Source organism: Odocoileus virginianus, chromosome 4 (assembly GCF_023699985.2).
Source record: "Odocoileus virginianus isolate 20LAN1187 ecotype Illinois chromosome 4, Ovbor_1.2, whole genome shotgun sequence".
In the NCBI taxonomy this organism is placed as follows: domain Eukaryota; kingdom Metazoa; phylum Chordata; class Mammalia; order Artiodactyla; family Cervidae; genus Odocoileus; species Odocoileus virginianus.
This window is the reverse complement of record NC_069677.1, coordinates 82031638-82047221: the sequence shown is the minus strand read 5'-3', so window position 1 is coordinate 82047221 and position 15584 is coordinate 82031638. Positions and strand designations below refer to the sequence as shown.

Here is a 15584-nt window from a genome sequence, read left to right as displayed (position 1 = left end):
CGGGGCGGACGGTGGCCGTCCAGATCTGTTGGTCACCACCTGCGGCAAAGCTGGTCAAGCACGTTGACCAGACCTGAGAGAAGCCCCACGTGTCCTTTTGCTAATCGCTGGCTGCCCTGCTTCTCACAGGAGTTTGTAATTCTGGGCACCGGTCTGTTTCAAGTTGTTCATTGCAGGAATCAAGAGAGTCCTACCCCGCCTAAGGGCACGGGGTGAATGCTCTCCCACTTGGAGGGGAGCAAGACTAAGGCACGAAGAATTAAGAGGAAAACCGGCCAGCGTTCATTCATTCACCTATCCAGTTATAGCTAAGCACAGCGCATAGTGTCCTTTTATATACATCCTATCTATCTATTATAAATATACACTTTTAAATTGTACATGTATATACAGGTGACCCTTGAAAACATCAATTTAATCCACCTATATGCAGATTTTTTTCAATAAATATATTGGAAAACTTTTTTGGAGATTTTTGACATTTAGAAAAACTTGCAGAACCATGTATCCTAGAAATAGAAAAAAATAAGGAAAGGGTATGCATGAATGCATAAAATATATATAGACATACATACAACATACAAAATACAAATTAACCAACTGTTTATATTATCGGTAAGACTTTTGATCTACAGTAGATCTAAGACTTCTGACCTACAGAAGTAATTAAGTTTTAAGGAAGTCAAAAGCTATGCTCAGATTTTCCACTGAGTTGTTCAAGGATCAACTGTACATAATCTGTAGCTAGTTAGCTGAACAGACGACACTCTAAATACACAAATACACACACTATGTACATATATATAAAGAGATAGGGAGGTAGTTTGACAAAGAATGCTGTGGTGTGCTTACTCTCTCTGTTGTGTCCGACTCTGCAACCCCATGGACTGTAGCCTGCCAGGCTCCTCTATCCATGGAATTTTCTGAGCAAGAATACTGGAATGGGTTGCCATTTCCTACTTCAGCGGATCTTTCAGACTCAGGGATCAAATTCACATCTCTTCCATCTCCTGCATTGGCAGGCAGATTCTTTACCACTAGCACCACCTGGGAAGCTCTCTCTATCTATATATATATTCCCTGGTGGCTCAGAGCGTGAAGAGTCTGCCTGCAATGTGGGAGAACTGGGTTTGATCCCTGGATAGGGAAGATCCCCTGGAGAAGGAAATGGCAACCCTTTCCCAGTATTCTTGCCTGGAGGAACCCCATGGACAGAGGAGCCTGGTGGGCTACAGTCCATGGGGTTGCAAAGAGTCAGCTGCAACTGAGCAACTTCATTTTCACTTTCATATATGTAAATATATACTCTGTGTATACATAGATTTTATATTTATATAAATATAATTTAATACACCTCAGTTCACCCTCTGGGCTTGTGTTTATCATTCTTATTGTCTGGACAGCATCCCAACCTCTGACATTGTTTCTCCATGGATACTGAATGTTTAGTTCATTTTCAGAATTGGATTCACTCACTCTGAGCACTGACCAGCCTGGCACACACAGTCTGGAGGGGACGGTCAGAGAGCAAGTGACCAGACAAAGGGGCCTATGCCCTGAAGGTGTGGAGACGAGGCCATGGTGAGAACAAGGGTCTTCCCTGAGACTGGGGTGCAAGGTGTTCAGGATGGGTGTCCTGTAGTGTCGTGGGTGGTCTCTATCCAGTTAGAGCCAAGCTACAGAAGCTGCAGGCGGAAACTAAGTGGCCGTCAGAGCCCCCGGGGACCTGGGTCCCACTAGCACCTGTCCCCAGGACCCCCGTGAGACCCCCACCTTCAGTGGCGCCACTCAGCTCCCAGATGGCCTCCAAGGCCCTAGAGAATCAGTGGAGGTGAGACAACTGTCCTGGGAGCTCCAGGGTGACATCAGATGATGGAGCTCGGGGCACAGGACTGACAGAGGTTGCGTCCAGTCCAGTTCAGCCCACGAGCCAAGAGCTCAGCCCACTTGCTTATCTTGAGTCTGACTGTCCAAAGCACTGTCTTCTTCCAAGCCCACCAAGCCCCGATGTGTCCACCTGCACCAAGCTCTTCACTGCTTGTTAGCCGTGACCCCTGACCCCGTCGAGGGCCCAGCACAACGTGAAATTCAGACTCCTTGTTCACAAACCATTAACAATTTCTGAACAGTGACAGCTGAGCCTCCAACCAGGGGTGGATCAACAAGACCTCTGCCAGCCTCCTGTGGATGAAAAGAGCAATGTCGTGGCCAAATCCTGCCCATATTAAAGAAAAAGGAGCCCATGATACTTGCTAAGGTGCTGAGGGCCTTCCCAGGTGGCTAGTGGTAAAGAACCCACCTGCCAAAGTAAGAGACACAAGAGAGGCAGGTTCGGTCCCTGCGTCAGGAAGGTCCCCTGGAGAGGAAAATGGAAACCTGTGCCAGTATTCTTGCCTGGAGAATCCTGTGGACAGGGAAGCCTGATGGGCTACAGTCCATGAAGTTGCAGAGTCAGACAGGACTGAAGCGAATTGGCATGCGAGGGACTACACTTGGAGGTGGGGGGGGACCCTGCAGTGGGGTTTGCAGGAGGGGAGAGAGGTCCAGCTCAACTCCGAATACAACCTGGCAAGTGGGGGTTTATGGCCAAGGAGCAAGGTGGGGCCAGTGGATGGAGATTGCCAAGAGCAAACACTGGGACCTGGGGCCATGGCTAAGCCCCTCGACAGGACCCTTGCTGAGGGCAGGCCAGGTCATCAGCTATGGAGGCTGAAGAAGAGAAACAGATCAGATGTTCAGAGAGCTCAGAGTCCAAGGAAGGGGGTTCTCCCAAACTGACTTGAACTTGTAAGGATCAAAGACAGAGACCAAGGTCAGAGGCCAAGGTTGTTTGAGCTGCCTGGTCTGTGGCACTTTGTCACAGCTGCCCAGGAAAGGAGTCCAGGAACAGGATGTACAAATGTAGCCGCTGGCCGGTGCAGCTCACCCGCTGGGCGGACACATGCTGCAGGGGGTTATGTAGCCGGCCGCCACTCACTGCCAGATGAGCAAGACCAACTTCCAGCACCACAGGAAGATGGGCAGGAGCAGCAGATGGGCAGTCAGGCCCTAAGGAGGAAAGTACAGGGGCTGAAGAAGGGTAGGACCCACTCTGGACAGTTGTTCTCTCCTGTCCTGTAAGTCTAAATCAGCGTACAAACAATGCCACCAACCCCAGCTTCCGACAGCAGGAATGGCCCCTCCCCACCGCCTCCTTCCCACAGGCTCCCTGCATGCACACCATGGACGGACAGACAGACGACCCTCGGGGTTGCTGTGTGCCCCTCACCCCACCCCACCCCGTGCCCAAGTTTGGAGCGACATTTCCTGAACTTGAGGAAAGTAACACAGGTGCAGTGGAGGCCACTGGGCCACCAATGGGAGCCCTGAGCCCCCAAGGGAGGGTCTTCATGGACCTGTCCACAGAGGGATTCTGATGAGGCTGGGGTCTCCAGAGCCCAGGATGAGACCCAGTGGCCAGGGGGCTGCAGTGGGCTGAGAAGAGGGCTGGTCACGTCTGTACTCAGCAGCTGCGGGGGTCCTTGGAGGGTGTGGGCAATGATGGGCAGGGTGTCTGTGACATCTGGGTCCACCCTGGTCAGTTCCCTGACATGTCCCTCCACCACTGCCACTGCCCCCACTGTGTCACCCCCACTGGCTTTTGCAGCCTTCATCCAGCCCTGCTTCATCCTATGGGTGGGGGGACAGGGGCAGGGACGGCAGCTGGGTTCCCTGGGGAAGAGCCAGCTCTCAGACAAGCAGGACCCCCCACTAGTCAGAAAGCCCTCGCTCCATCCCTGCCCCTGGTCCATTCCATGCCCCGCCATGGGCCCTGCTCACTCCTCCCCCCACTAGCCACCCAAGCCTGGTCTCTAGTCCCTCTCTCCACTAGGTCTTTCCCTGTCCACAAATGTGATCCAGCCTCCAACTGGGCCGCTCCACATGTGGCCACGTCCTGGCATCACTGTCCACTGCCGTCTGTCCCACTGCTGCCCGCTTGGCCTGGCCTGGGGACGTGGCTGAGAACTAGACAGCATCCCAGGTCCCCAGGGGCTGCTCTAGGAGAGACAGAGACCACCAGGAAAGATCTCCATTCTGACGGGCTCCCTTCCAGTGGCAGGTGCGGTGAGCAGGATAAGCCCAGCGCTGTCCCCCACAGCTCACAGCACCCGCATCCCTGACCTGGTGTCTGTCCCAGACACCCCAGCTCCCGGCCCCTCCCCCTGCACACGCTGGCCCCCTGGCCCTGTCTTGTGTCTAAGGTCACCCTCCTCTTGTGAATGACCTGCCACCAGAATGTCCCCTAGTGCTCAGCCTATAGAAGAGTCACAGGAAGGGTTTCCCGAATAAATGACCCTCTGAATGGAAGAATGAGGAGGTGGCTTTGGAGCTGAGACCTCCCATGGGTGAGGGAAGAGACAGGCGGAGTACCAAGGGGAATCCCAAGCAGAGGGAGCAGCCCATGCAAAGACCCTGAGGTGGGGTTGTGCTGGGCCCTTTGAGGGGCAGAGGTGGTAGGAGCAGGTTGGCAGGGGGCAGGCAAAGGTGGGCAGAGCCAGACCGGTGGGGCAGGAGTTGTGCCGGGGGCTCCCGCAGAAGGGGAGAAGAGGGACTCCTGCTCCCAGCGGCATTCTGGCACCCTCTTTCCAATACAGCCAGCTCAGCCTGCACGACGGGCCCCAGAAACAGACCCCCCAAAACAAACACACTGCACCGGAACTCATGATGAGCACGCAGAAGTGATTTTAATTTTAGACAGGGTGCTGATCAGCTGAGTGTCGATGGCACACGGAACATCCATCTCAGATCCTGGCCCTAACCTCCCCTAACCTCCCTCCCACGGGTGCCTCCCCTCCCCCTCCCATGCTGTCTGCAGCCCAGTCTGGGTCAGCCCGGCATCCAGATCAGGAGGGGAAGGTGGGCGCCTCGGCCAGCGGGCGGGACATGCTCTGGATGGCCCACTGCAGGATGCCGTCAAAGGAGTGCTGCAGCCAGAGCAGAGAGCAGGCTCAGGGCCTGGCGGGAGCCTCAGGGGGCAGGTGTGCCTGCCTGGCCCACAACCGGTCCTCCCTGGCCTCCAGGGCCACTGAGTCATCCACATCTGACCCAGCCGTCCTGCTCATAGGTGGGGAAGCTGAGGCCTGAGGCCCCACCGTACACGCCCTCCAAGCGTCCCTGAAGCCTGGGCGTGGCCACCACGTGACTTTTTCCTGGGTGACTGGCAGAGCCAGCTCCTTCACTCCCTCTGCCCAGCTCTTTGCAGGGCCTGCCTGGCACTCCAGCAGGACTGGGGGAGCCACGGGAATGCCCAATATTCCAACAACAAGGTGACCTGCTCCACAAGGGGCTTGTGCATCTGCCCCCCGCCATGTCTTCTTATATCGGCACCTCGGGTCACCCCAGCCTCCTGGGGCCCCTGGGGTCTCTAAGGACACCTGTAGTATCTGGGACCTGCCCGTGCCCAGGCCATCACATAAGACAGGACCTCCATGGTCAGCTGGGATCCCCAAGGTGCCACACCAGGGTCCTGAGGAGGACACACACTGGCCACCTGGGGCCTGGGGGTGGCTGGAGAAATTTGACCTTTTCTAAAAGCCACCTTTTCTTCCCAGTTATTCTAGCTGCTCATCGTGGGGTGGAGAAGCCTGCGTTGAGAGCAGTGAGTGAGGGATCTGCAGGGTCCAGAATGCCCAGGCCCCCACCCCCACCCCCGCACCTGGACTGCCTCCACGTCAGGCTTCTGCGGCCCTGGTGCCAGATTCTGCACCGCCAGTCCTTCAGGGTTCCAGGCCTGGGACCTCCAGGGAGGCTGGGAAGGGGGGCAGCTTGGGGCTTGGAATACCATGGGCCCAGAATAGGGGTGCTGACTGCTTCAGAGGCCATGGAGGAAGGGGAGGAGGGGAGGAGGGGAGGCGGGGGAGGAGGGGAGGCGGGGGAGGAGGGAGCCGGGTGACATGTTACCTCACTCAGGAGAGACTCCAGGTCATCCCTGTGCAGAACCGGCTCATGACCAGCAGAATCGTCCCCCGCCTGGACCCCAGAAAGATAGGAGGAGGTCAACCCAACTTCCACACCTCTGCTGGGGTCATCACCGCAGAAGCAGGACTCCCTACAGAGGGGGCAGGGCTGGGGGCAGTGGCCATGCCAGGGCAGCGGGTGCTGTGTACTTCTCCAGTGGGACCCCGGGAACTGAATTCTAACATCCAGCTCCTGGGGGCGGGGCAGAGACAGAGTGGGCATGAGTGAGGTGGGGGCTGCCCACCTAGGGCCCCGCCACCCCTCTGAAGTGGCTGCCCAAGGCCCCGGGGCCTGCCTGCCTCTGCAGCTCTGGGGGAAGGAGCAGCTGGAAGGACTCCTGCCACCAATGAGAATCCAGACCCAGAGAGGAAGGGTCTGATTCCAAGCCAGCCCTTCAGTGACCCAACAGTCATGCCAACATTCCCTGCCCTGCCCCTGGGTGAGGGGCCAGAGCAGGAGATGAGGCACACTCCCCCATCACAGGTTAGGAGGGGGACAGGCCATACTAAGTGGAACCCTAAGACAATGCCCGGTTTGCAGCTGCGAACAGCCACTTGTTCCGGCCCCTGGAGGTGCCGCCAGCCTGGTGTGGCTCAGCAAGGACAGCAGACGCTGGGGGTGAGGTGAGGCTTCCAGAAGGAACGGGGCACCAGCGGGTGAGGGCCCTCTGTGCCCAGTGTCCCGGAGCCCCATCACCCACAGGGTGTAGGGAGGGAAGAGACGGAGGCGGGGCTGGGAGGTGGGATGGACCATGGACAGGGGTAGGACATCACCACCCTGGGTCCCCCAAGGATTCTTCGGGGGGCAGGGATGGGGTCAGGAGGTCCCTGCTGGGGGCTGGAGGCTTCTGAACAGGAGAAACTTGTGGTGGTGGTGGGGTCCCCAGGTTCTGAGGGAGCCCTGGGAAGTAAGGTTCAATGAGGCTAGAGTTACTCCTCCCAAGGTCCCGGGGTCCCAGGCTGCTGGAGGACTGTGGGGATGACATAGAGGCGGGGGAAGTCACACTGGTCACCTGTGTGTGCCTGCTTGCTCATTCCTGGTGGGGAGCCTCCTTCCGGCTCTCCCCACCCCACCCCCACCCCAGGATGGCGCTCCTGGCACAGGGCACTCCGGGGGTCCTGGATGGGCTCAGGGAAGGTGGGGGTTAGGGGAGCCCTGAGCCTGGGTTAATGGTGAGCCAGGCCTGCAACCAACCAGAGACGTCACAGATACTATTGCTTAGGAGGGTTTCCGTTTTTTTTAAAAAAAAAAAAATTATTTATTTGGCTGTGCATCTAGTCCTCTGACTACGGATGGAACTCTGGCCCCCTGCGTTGGGAGCACAGCGTCTTAGCTAATGGACCACCAGGGAAGTCCCAGGAGGGTTTCCTTTTTAGGTAGATTTAAATTAAACAGGAGTCGATTTAAACAAAAATATCATACATACACAACCGTCAGGCGGTTTGGTGCTCACTGCGAAGCTGGCCCCCGGGCCTCCCCTGGCGTTGTGCCCACCACCCCCAGCCCCGCGACGCCCCTCCCCTCACCTGCGCCCCGGGGCCGACGGCGCCGGTGGTGAGCTTGGGGGTCGTGGTAGCCGGGCGGGCGGGGCTCGCAGCGGGCGCCCCCTCCCCAGGGGCGGGGGCAGGGTCTCCGGAGCAGGCTCTGCAGCGCAGGGCGGCCCTGGCGAGCGGAAGAGAGGCTTCGGGCTCCTGGTTGGGGCCAGGCTGGGAGCGCCCTCTGGGGACCCGGGTCTCGAAGAGTCTTGATGGAGGGCGCCAGCCCTCCCCCTCCCCCTCCCGGGCCCCGCACTCACCCGGGCCGAGCGGCGCTGCTGGGAAAGTGGCAGCGCCAGTGGAAGGCGGCCGCGCAGTGTGCGCACCGCAGCGCGTCCGCGCCGTCCCCGCACACCCCGCAGCGTGCGCCGGGCACCGGGCCCTGTGGACCGACAGACCACTGCGGGGTGACCGAGGACGCGGGCGAGGCGGGGGGGGGGTTGGGGGGTTGGGGGGAGTGGCGGTGGCCTGAGCGTCTCGTGTTCAGGACCGCCGGGACCCCGCCGGGGCTAAACGGCTGGGAGGGGCGCACGGGGTTGGGGAGCGGGTCCGAAGTTTCGGGATCCAGAAAAGGAGAGGTCAAGGGCACCCCAGCACCTTTGGGCTGCAGCTTGGAGAAACCAAGTGCCCCATCTCCATCCTCCTTGGTGGGCCCAGGCCCCCTCCAGGGCTGGTCAAGAGGTCCCCGGAGGCCAGGCTCCAGAGGATGCAGGAGGGACTGGGAGACCTGGGACTACCAGGTCCCAGGTACCAGGTAGACTGCAAACTACTGGCTTTATTATTCTGCCCTGGTTGGGTGGGTACGGGGGTGGACAGGCGGCGGGGAATGGAGCTTAGTTTCAAGCGAGAGGAGAGAATGGTCACCCCGGCTGGAATCCCTCCAGGAGCCCCCTTCCCCCTATCCTCTCCCAAGAGCCCCCACCTTGTTCTGTGTAATCTCACAGCCCCCACAACCTCTGCGCCTCCCTTCAGCCTCCTCCCACCTGCCTTCCCCTTGGCCAGCCTGGCGGCTCCCGACAGCTCCATACCCACACCTGTCCAGCTCCTACCTCCTTACCCCTGCTTGCCCATCACTGTCCTATTTCAGGCTCGCCTGGCTGCCCCCGTGGACCCTGGGCTCCCTGACCCCAGCACCGCCTCACCTGCTGGCCCTCAGGGCCCACACACAGTAGGGGGCGCAGGGCAGAGGGGTCCAGCACCGGCAGGGGGGCTGCAGAGGGCGGGGCCAGCAGGTGCTTGTAGGTGACCGCAGCATCCGTCCCTGGGGGCGGCTCCCTGGGCAGCGCCCTCATCTCTTCCCCTGACCTCAGACCCGGGAAGGCCTGGAAGCAGAGGGTCAGCTCTCACAGGGGCTGCAGGGGGCTTGCCTAGAACCACCCCAGGGTTCATGAGCATGGGGAGCCTGGGGCCCACACTGGGTGGGAAAAGTTGAGGCACAGTTCCTGGGTCTGTGGCCCCTGACCCTCTCCCCATCTGAAGGCGGTGCCCCATGGCCCCGGGAGGCTGTCAGAGTAAACACTCTGGGGCGCGTGTCCTGTCCTTCATGCCTTTGTGGCGACAGAACGCTTACAACATTTTGGAGAATGTTATCTGTGGTCGAAGTGTGTCCCCTGTGTCGGCTGACAGCTGAGGGCCCAGAATCAGCATAGAGAAAGCGGTCCTCATAAGGGCCACTTCCCAATGGGCTGCACCCCCATGGCCCCACAGGAAGGAGAAAGTCAGACTGATGGGGCCAGGCCAGGGTAGGGGTGCATGGCTTTATGGCTGGGGCAGGTCCAACCCACAAGAGTGGCCGGGAGGCAGGGAGCAAGTAGACAGCGGGGCCGCGAAAGGTCTGGGCATACCGGGGACTCTGCAGGCAGCTCCTGGGGCCGGGGCTGCTCTGCCCGGGGCAGGTCCCGCTGGGCTGTTGTTCCCTGGACGCAGTTGGAGCACCGCCAGGTCCCGCTGGTCACCGGCCGGGGACATGCGGGGCAGGACAGAGGGGACAGTAGACTCCCATACTGGCAGCGCAGGGGAGGCCTGACAGCTCCTCCAGGTCACCCACCCTCATGGTCCCCAGAGGGGGAACCCAGTCCCAGCAGGAAAGTGGGTGGAGACCAGGGGAAGGGCCTGCCCACTCATCATTGGGAGAGACTGAGGGGCCAGGATAGCTAGCCCTGGTGGGATGGCCTTCACCAGCATGGCACATCCCCTGAGTGCTTCTCGGATGAGCCCCGAGAATTCCTGACACCTGGGAACCAGTAGTGGCCTGAGCCTGTGTTTGGCTCCCATGGACCCTGCCTTGCAGGTGGGGCCTCCGAGGCAGGCCTAGTGACATCCTTGGGACCCTCCCCCAATTCCCTGGGGGGATGGTGCCCAGCAGAAAGGGAGCCGGTCAGGGGCAGGAAGGAAGAGAATGGAAGAAAACGGAAGGGCAGTGTTGAGCGGAAGCGAGGGATGACCAGGCCAGAGATGTGACCTGGTCAAGGTTGTGCGGTAAGTGGGTCAGGGCCGGGTAGAGAATGCCAACCCCGTGCTCCTCCCCACAGACTGGGCTGCCCTGACCTGTGCAAGCTGGTGGTAGAGGGCAGTGCTCTCCCCGAGGGCCAGGACAGGGGCCCTTGCGCCAGGTGGAGGATGGGGAGCCCCCTGGCCCTTGGGGAGCAGCTCTGTGGCCTCCATGCTTCCCAACGTGACTTGGAGTCAGACTCTGCTTCGGGCTGGGGGTCAGCTGCTCAGGGGAGTTTGGGCCAGGGCGGGGGAGATGAGATGGGATAGAATGGCTACTCCTTGCCTTGGGTCTCAGGGCCCCGTAGGCCAGGCTGGAGGGAAAGCCTGGCCACGCGGGGAGGTGGGGTGGGAAGATCCCAGGCCCCAGACCCACCACTCAGAGACCTGAACCAAGGCCTCTCCCAAGCTGGCCTCACCATCCACCGGTGGAGCGATGGGACTTTTGGGCAGGGGTGGGAGTGGGGGGCGGCTGGGGGGAAGCGGGGGTCGGCTGGGGGGAAGTGGGGGCAGAGGCACACCTGGGGATCTCGCTGAGGGGCGGGGTCAGGCAGGCCAGGTGGAAGGCACGGGGGCAGCCATCACAGCAGAGCAGCTCCCCGCCGTCCCGGCAGGCCGCACACTCGTCCTCATTCTTCTGGCAAGAGACACGTGTGTCTGGAAGACCCAGGATGGGGCGGCCCTGCCAGAGACCCCCCACCCCCACAATAGCCGCCCAGGGGCACCCAAGTCCCCTGGCCCACTCCCAGCTGAAATCCTGCCCTAACTGCCTGCTCCCTGGGGCTCCCCACGACCCCACCATCTCTGAGACTCTAGCACCACCCCCTCTTGGGAAGAAAGAACAGTCTTTAAGAAAGTCTGGCTTCCCACGTGTGCCTGCGCTCCAGGGCCCTGAGGCTGCAGGCCCATCCCCGTGCAGGCCCTTCCTCACAGGGCGTGGAGGGCAGGCCCAGTGGTGTTCCCCTTGGCCCTGGGCACCCTCTGTCCCCTCTGCCTGAGGCTTCCTGGCAGCCTTGGCTGGATGCACCCACCGTGCCTCCTTGGATGTCATCTCCTTCGGAAGTCCCCCTCCCTTGCCCTGGGATGACAGGGCTGGATCGATGTGCACAGCGAAGAGCACGCTGACCGTAGTAATACCCCACCCCCTGGACCCCGCCAGCCTTGGAGCTCCTGGGAGCAGGCATGGCATCTGATGGAGGTGCCAGGTTCTAGAGCTGGTTCCACCTTGTTCAGAACCAGTGCAGGGAGCCCAGGAGATTCTGTGGCTTCCAGCAGGGGCCACCATCCCACCTAAGGGCCCAACTATGAGCACGGGACAGTGGGTACCTGGGCCCAGGAGGACTCATTTGCTCTGACTTATGTGACTTTTTACAGTTGTGTATTATCAGGAAAAAAAAAATACTATTAAAATAAAGAACTCCACACTGTGAGCAGAAGCTGGGCCTTTATCCCCCAGTCCCTGGACGAGGGACAGAAACCACCCCCCTACTCGGATCCTGGAATGCTCCGGGCGCTACCTGGTGCAGCTGGGGCTCGCTGGGGAGGGCAGGAGGGGCTGGGGCCCTGTCCCGCGGGCCAGCCCTCGCGTCACCTCCACCCTGCAGGGAGATGTGGGCGGGTCAGCAACAGGACAGAGGAGGCAGTCTGGGCAGGAGGGGCCGACCCCAGCCCCAGCAGAGCTCCTGACCCGAGGTGACGCCACTGTCCCTCGAGTGCTGGGTGAGGGGACCCAAGGCCAGGCTTCCCCAGGGGTGGTCCCCGCAGTGCTTACAGGGGCAGGGGCCTGGGTCCCCTTGGCTCGAACCAGGGTCTTCAGGCTGCTGCTGCGGGTCTTGTTCTTTCCCCCAGTGGGGTCCTCAAACTTGCTGGGCGTGTAAAACTCCCCCCCAACCTGGATGCACTTCTTGGAGCCACCTGGGGGGAGATGGGGGGGCCTGGTAGGGAGGCTCTACAGCATGCTCTTCCTCCTTCAACATCACCCCCAGTCAACTCTGGGTCCAGGGTCCTGGGCACAGGTGGGGTTCTCCGCTGGGGGAAGGAAGCGTGTCTCCCAAATTCACATCCACTTGGAACCTCAGAAGCAACCTTATTTGGAAGTCAGGTCTTTGCAGATGTTAAGATGGGCTCACACTGGACCCTACGTCCAAGGACAGGGTCCTTCTGAGAAGAGAAGGCAGAGACACAGGGCAGAGGCAGAGGCTGGAGTGATGATACCACAAGCCAGGGCACAGGGTTGGGGTGCCCACTCCAGGAGCTGCAGGAGCTAGGAAGATTCTGCCGTAGAGCCTTGTGAGGGGGCAAGTATGGTCCTGCCTGCACGGCGGTTTTGGAGCTGCTTGAAGCCACCCTGTTTGTGGCGATTTGTCACAACAGCCCTAGGAATCTGCTGCAGGGACCATCTGTGGAGCCTGGTGAGACTGGAGCCTGCATCAGCTCCCAGGGTCCTCGCATGCCCTGTGGGTGCCCAGCACAGGGAGTGGATGAAGGAGGTGATGCAGTGGTGTGTCGGGCAGAGCAGGGGTTGTGCTCGTCCCCCTTTAGAGTCCAAGAGTCCCCCCTGCCCAGACCATTTCCTCCAGAGATGGCAGACCCACTGGGGGAGCAGGGCAAGCCAGCTGCCTCGCCCATGTCCCAGCTGCTCCAGAGCCTCCAGGGAGCTGCGTGGGGATGTGGATGCGCTGGCAGCCTCTCCCAGTGCCATCTACCTGACTCAAACACCTGCTGGATAAGGATCCCCTCCACGGCCCCGCGGGCTCCTGGGACGTCCCCAGAGGACACAGCCATGGCTCTCTGGACCGAAGTGGACATGGTCTGAATTCCTAGGGAAGCAAGCATCAAAGTAGGGGGAGGTGGTCATCAGTTGGGTGATGACTCCTGAGCACAGGCAGTGGGGAGCCAGAGGGGTCTGGGCAACAGAATCCTTCCTTCTTTCCACCCAGGGCAGGCCAGACTCAGACAGACAGACAGACAGCCTGCATGTCAATGCAGAGATGGTCGTGATGTGTGTGTGTGTGTGTGTGTGTGTGTGTGTGTACATGTGTGTGGTATGGCCTGGTGTATGGTGTGAGCTGGCTGAAGACAGCCAGCAGAAATGAACAGGGACCCTGGGACATGACCCTGGACAGTGCTGGGAGGGGGCAGGGTCCCCAGGGCCTGCCCACAGGTTGGCACCAGCCGGCCACAGGAGGTCTCTAGGGTCCTAGGTTGTGTCCAGCCGAGGGACAGGGAGGATTCTCTGGAGGAAGCAGAGTCCAAGCTGGCCCCGACGGTCAGGACATTAGGATGGGAACAGATGGGGTGACCCCAGGCCAGCATGGTCCCAGCTCCCAGGATGGCCCCTGACCCCAGGACCTTGGACCTGGCTCACCGTTGCCCAGTGGGAGGCGCTGTGGTTCTGCGTTGCTGTCAGGCTTCTTGGCGGGCTTGGCCTTGGTTTGGGAGCCTGTGTTGGCTGGGTGAGGGGAGAACAGACAGCCTGGCCCTCTTTCCTCTGCTGGGGGGGCCAAGCCTGGGGGGCAGGTGGGAGAACGACAGCAGGGGACTCCCAGACTCTGGTGGACCCCCTTGAAAGGAAGTACACCTGTCTGCCCACTCGGGGGTTCAGGGGGCAGGGCGGCCTGCCGGGCTCACCCAGGGTGTCCATGTCCCTGGAGGGGCCTCTGCCAGGCTGGTCAGGTAGGAGGGACAGATGCCCCTGGAGCTGGTTGGGACGGGGTGGTCAGGGAGGGGTGCGGTCGCAGGTGGGTGTGGAGCTCCCGGGGACCTGTGACCCCACCAGCTCCTCAAATGGGGCACCTGGACTGGAGGTGCCCCTTGGGGACGGGGCTGCTGGTGGGGCAGTCCGTGGCTCCTCGAGTGCCTTCCTCTTGGTGGGGGGCCTGGGCAGCAGCACAGTGGCCTTGGGACCGGCCGGGGGCCTCCTCCCCTTCCGGGGCTGGCTGAGGTCCACGTCTGCGGGGCACGTGCAGGACCCTTCGTTCAGGGAAGTGAGGCCTGCCCCTTGGTATCTTAGAACCCAAGATAGTCTAGGCAATATCAGGGGCTCCTAAACACCCCATCCCTCCCCTCTTACAGTCCAGTTGGGGCCCAGAAACCGACTCCAGCTGCCCCAGCCCCTCTGAGGGAGGCCGAGCCAGCCAGGACCCCAGCCCCCGGTGCCCCGCACCTTTGGGGAAGGTGTCCAGGATGGACTGCAGCCGGGCGTATCTCTCCAGGTTGTAGTCCTTGAAGAGAACCCTCCAGAAGTCCAGGATGGCGCCCGCGTCCTGGGTCAGGAGCCAGGAGAGGAGCGCGTGGAAGGCCTGTGGACAGCCCTCCTTCTCCTTCAGGCGCAGTGTCTCCTGCAGCAAAGGTGGAGTGGGGGCCCTGCCCTGCGGTGTCCAGGCCCCCCTTCCTGCCACCTCCACTGCTGATCGGAGGGCGAATGCTGACCCCCGGAGGCAGCTGTGTCCAAACCCTAGGCTTGGGGCGGGTGTGGGGATGGCGTGGGGGTGCTGGGGTGACGTGGGGGCCACCTGGGTTTCATCTTATGGGACTGTGCTCAGTTTAAAGGCGACTGCGGGAGGGCAGGGAGGGCGCTGGGGGCTCAGTAACATGTCCTGGAGACCACGCCCTCCGCTGGTGGGTGGGGCGTGGTCAGGCTGCGGAGTTGGGAGCTGGGACCCTAGGGCTTTGCGGCCTAAGGGAGGGGAGGAGCGTTGAGGGCGGAGAATGGGGAGGGCGGGTCGGGGGAGGTCCCTCTGGAACGCGTCTTCCGAGACCCTGCCCGCTCCGGGGACGGCGTGTGGGCAAGTCTCCCGCGCGTAGCGACTCTGGGTCGCGGCCCACCTGGAACTTGTCCTCAGGGACCACGTCGTGGTCGGCCAGCGCGTGCAGCAGCGGGAAGGCGCTGTCCACGGCCACCGCGATCTCCGTGCGGTGTAGCCTCAGCAGGCGGCGCAACGCCGCGTCCCCACCGGCCCGAGCCTCGCCCGCCATCGCGGGGTCCGGGGACGCGGCGCTGGGGACGCCCTCTCTCCCCGCCCTGGGGTCTCGGGGCCTCAGGGCGCCGCTGGCCTTGTGGGGTGTCCGGGCCGTGTCTGCCTCCTGGTCCTCGCGCTCCGCCTGCGCCGGCGACACCTGGGCGCTCCGCCTGCGCCGGGGACACCTGGGCGGGCTCACCTGGGCGGGGAGAGGGAGCCCTGAGTGCTTCCTCCGGCCTCCTTGGGGCAGGAGTCTGTTATACCTGCGTCTCCTGGGAGAGAGCAAGGGCCGCTCCGCCAATCAGGGCCCAGGCAGCTTCCTCAGGGGCCGGAAACTTCCCCATGACTGAGTTCCCCAAGGTCCCAGCCACCTGCCAGCGCCCTTGAACACCTCCGGCAGGCTGTTGACTTTTCTTTCCTTTGTAAAGAAGCGTCTAGACTCAATTCCCAAAGCGTGGTTCCAGCCAGCATCCCACGGGGCACTGTTCAAATAGGGGAAAGCAGTGCTGAGTATCCTTCACCCAGCTGCTCCAGCAGCGACCAGGGGCCAGCGCAGGAAGCCTCCAGGGAGCTGAACCAGGGCAGAGTCCCGGATGGAAGT

The 15584-nt window shown here is 61.2% G+C and overlaps 1 protein-coding gene across 1 annotated transcript; it reads right to left on the bottom strand.

Moving 5' to 3' along the window:
- Positions 1-4699: 4699 nt before the first annotated feature.
- On the bottom strand, positions 4700-15327 carry AIRE (autoimmune regulator). The gene is made up of 15 exons (XM_020883572.2): positions 15247-15327; positions 14850-15182; positions 14188-14362; positions 13818-13973; positions 13390-13464; positions 12728-12841; positions 11794-11936; positions 11540-11620; positions 10544-10659; positions 9377-9479; positions 8675-8854; positions 7793-7914; positions 7524-7659; positions 5941-6009; positions 4700-4964 (listed from the first exon to the last, which is right to left on the bottom strand). Exons 1-15 carry the CDS (start codon positions 15325-15327, stop codon positions 4884-4886), a joined length of 1965 nt encoding a protein of 654 aa, XP_020739231.2. The 3' UTR covers positions 4700-4883.
- Positions 15328-15584: the final 257 nt, after the last annotated feature.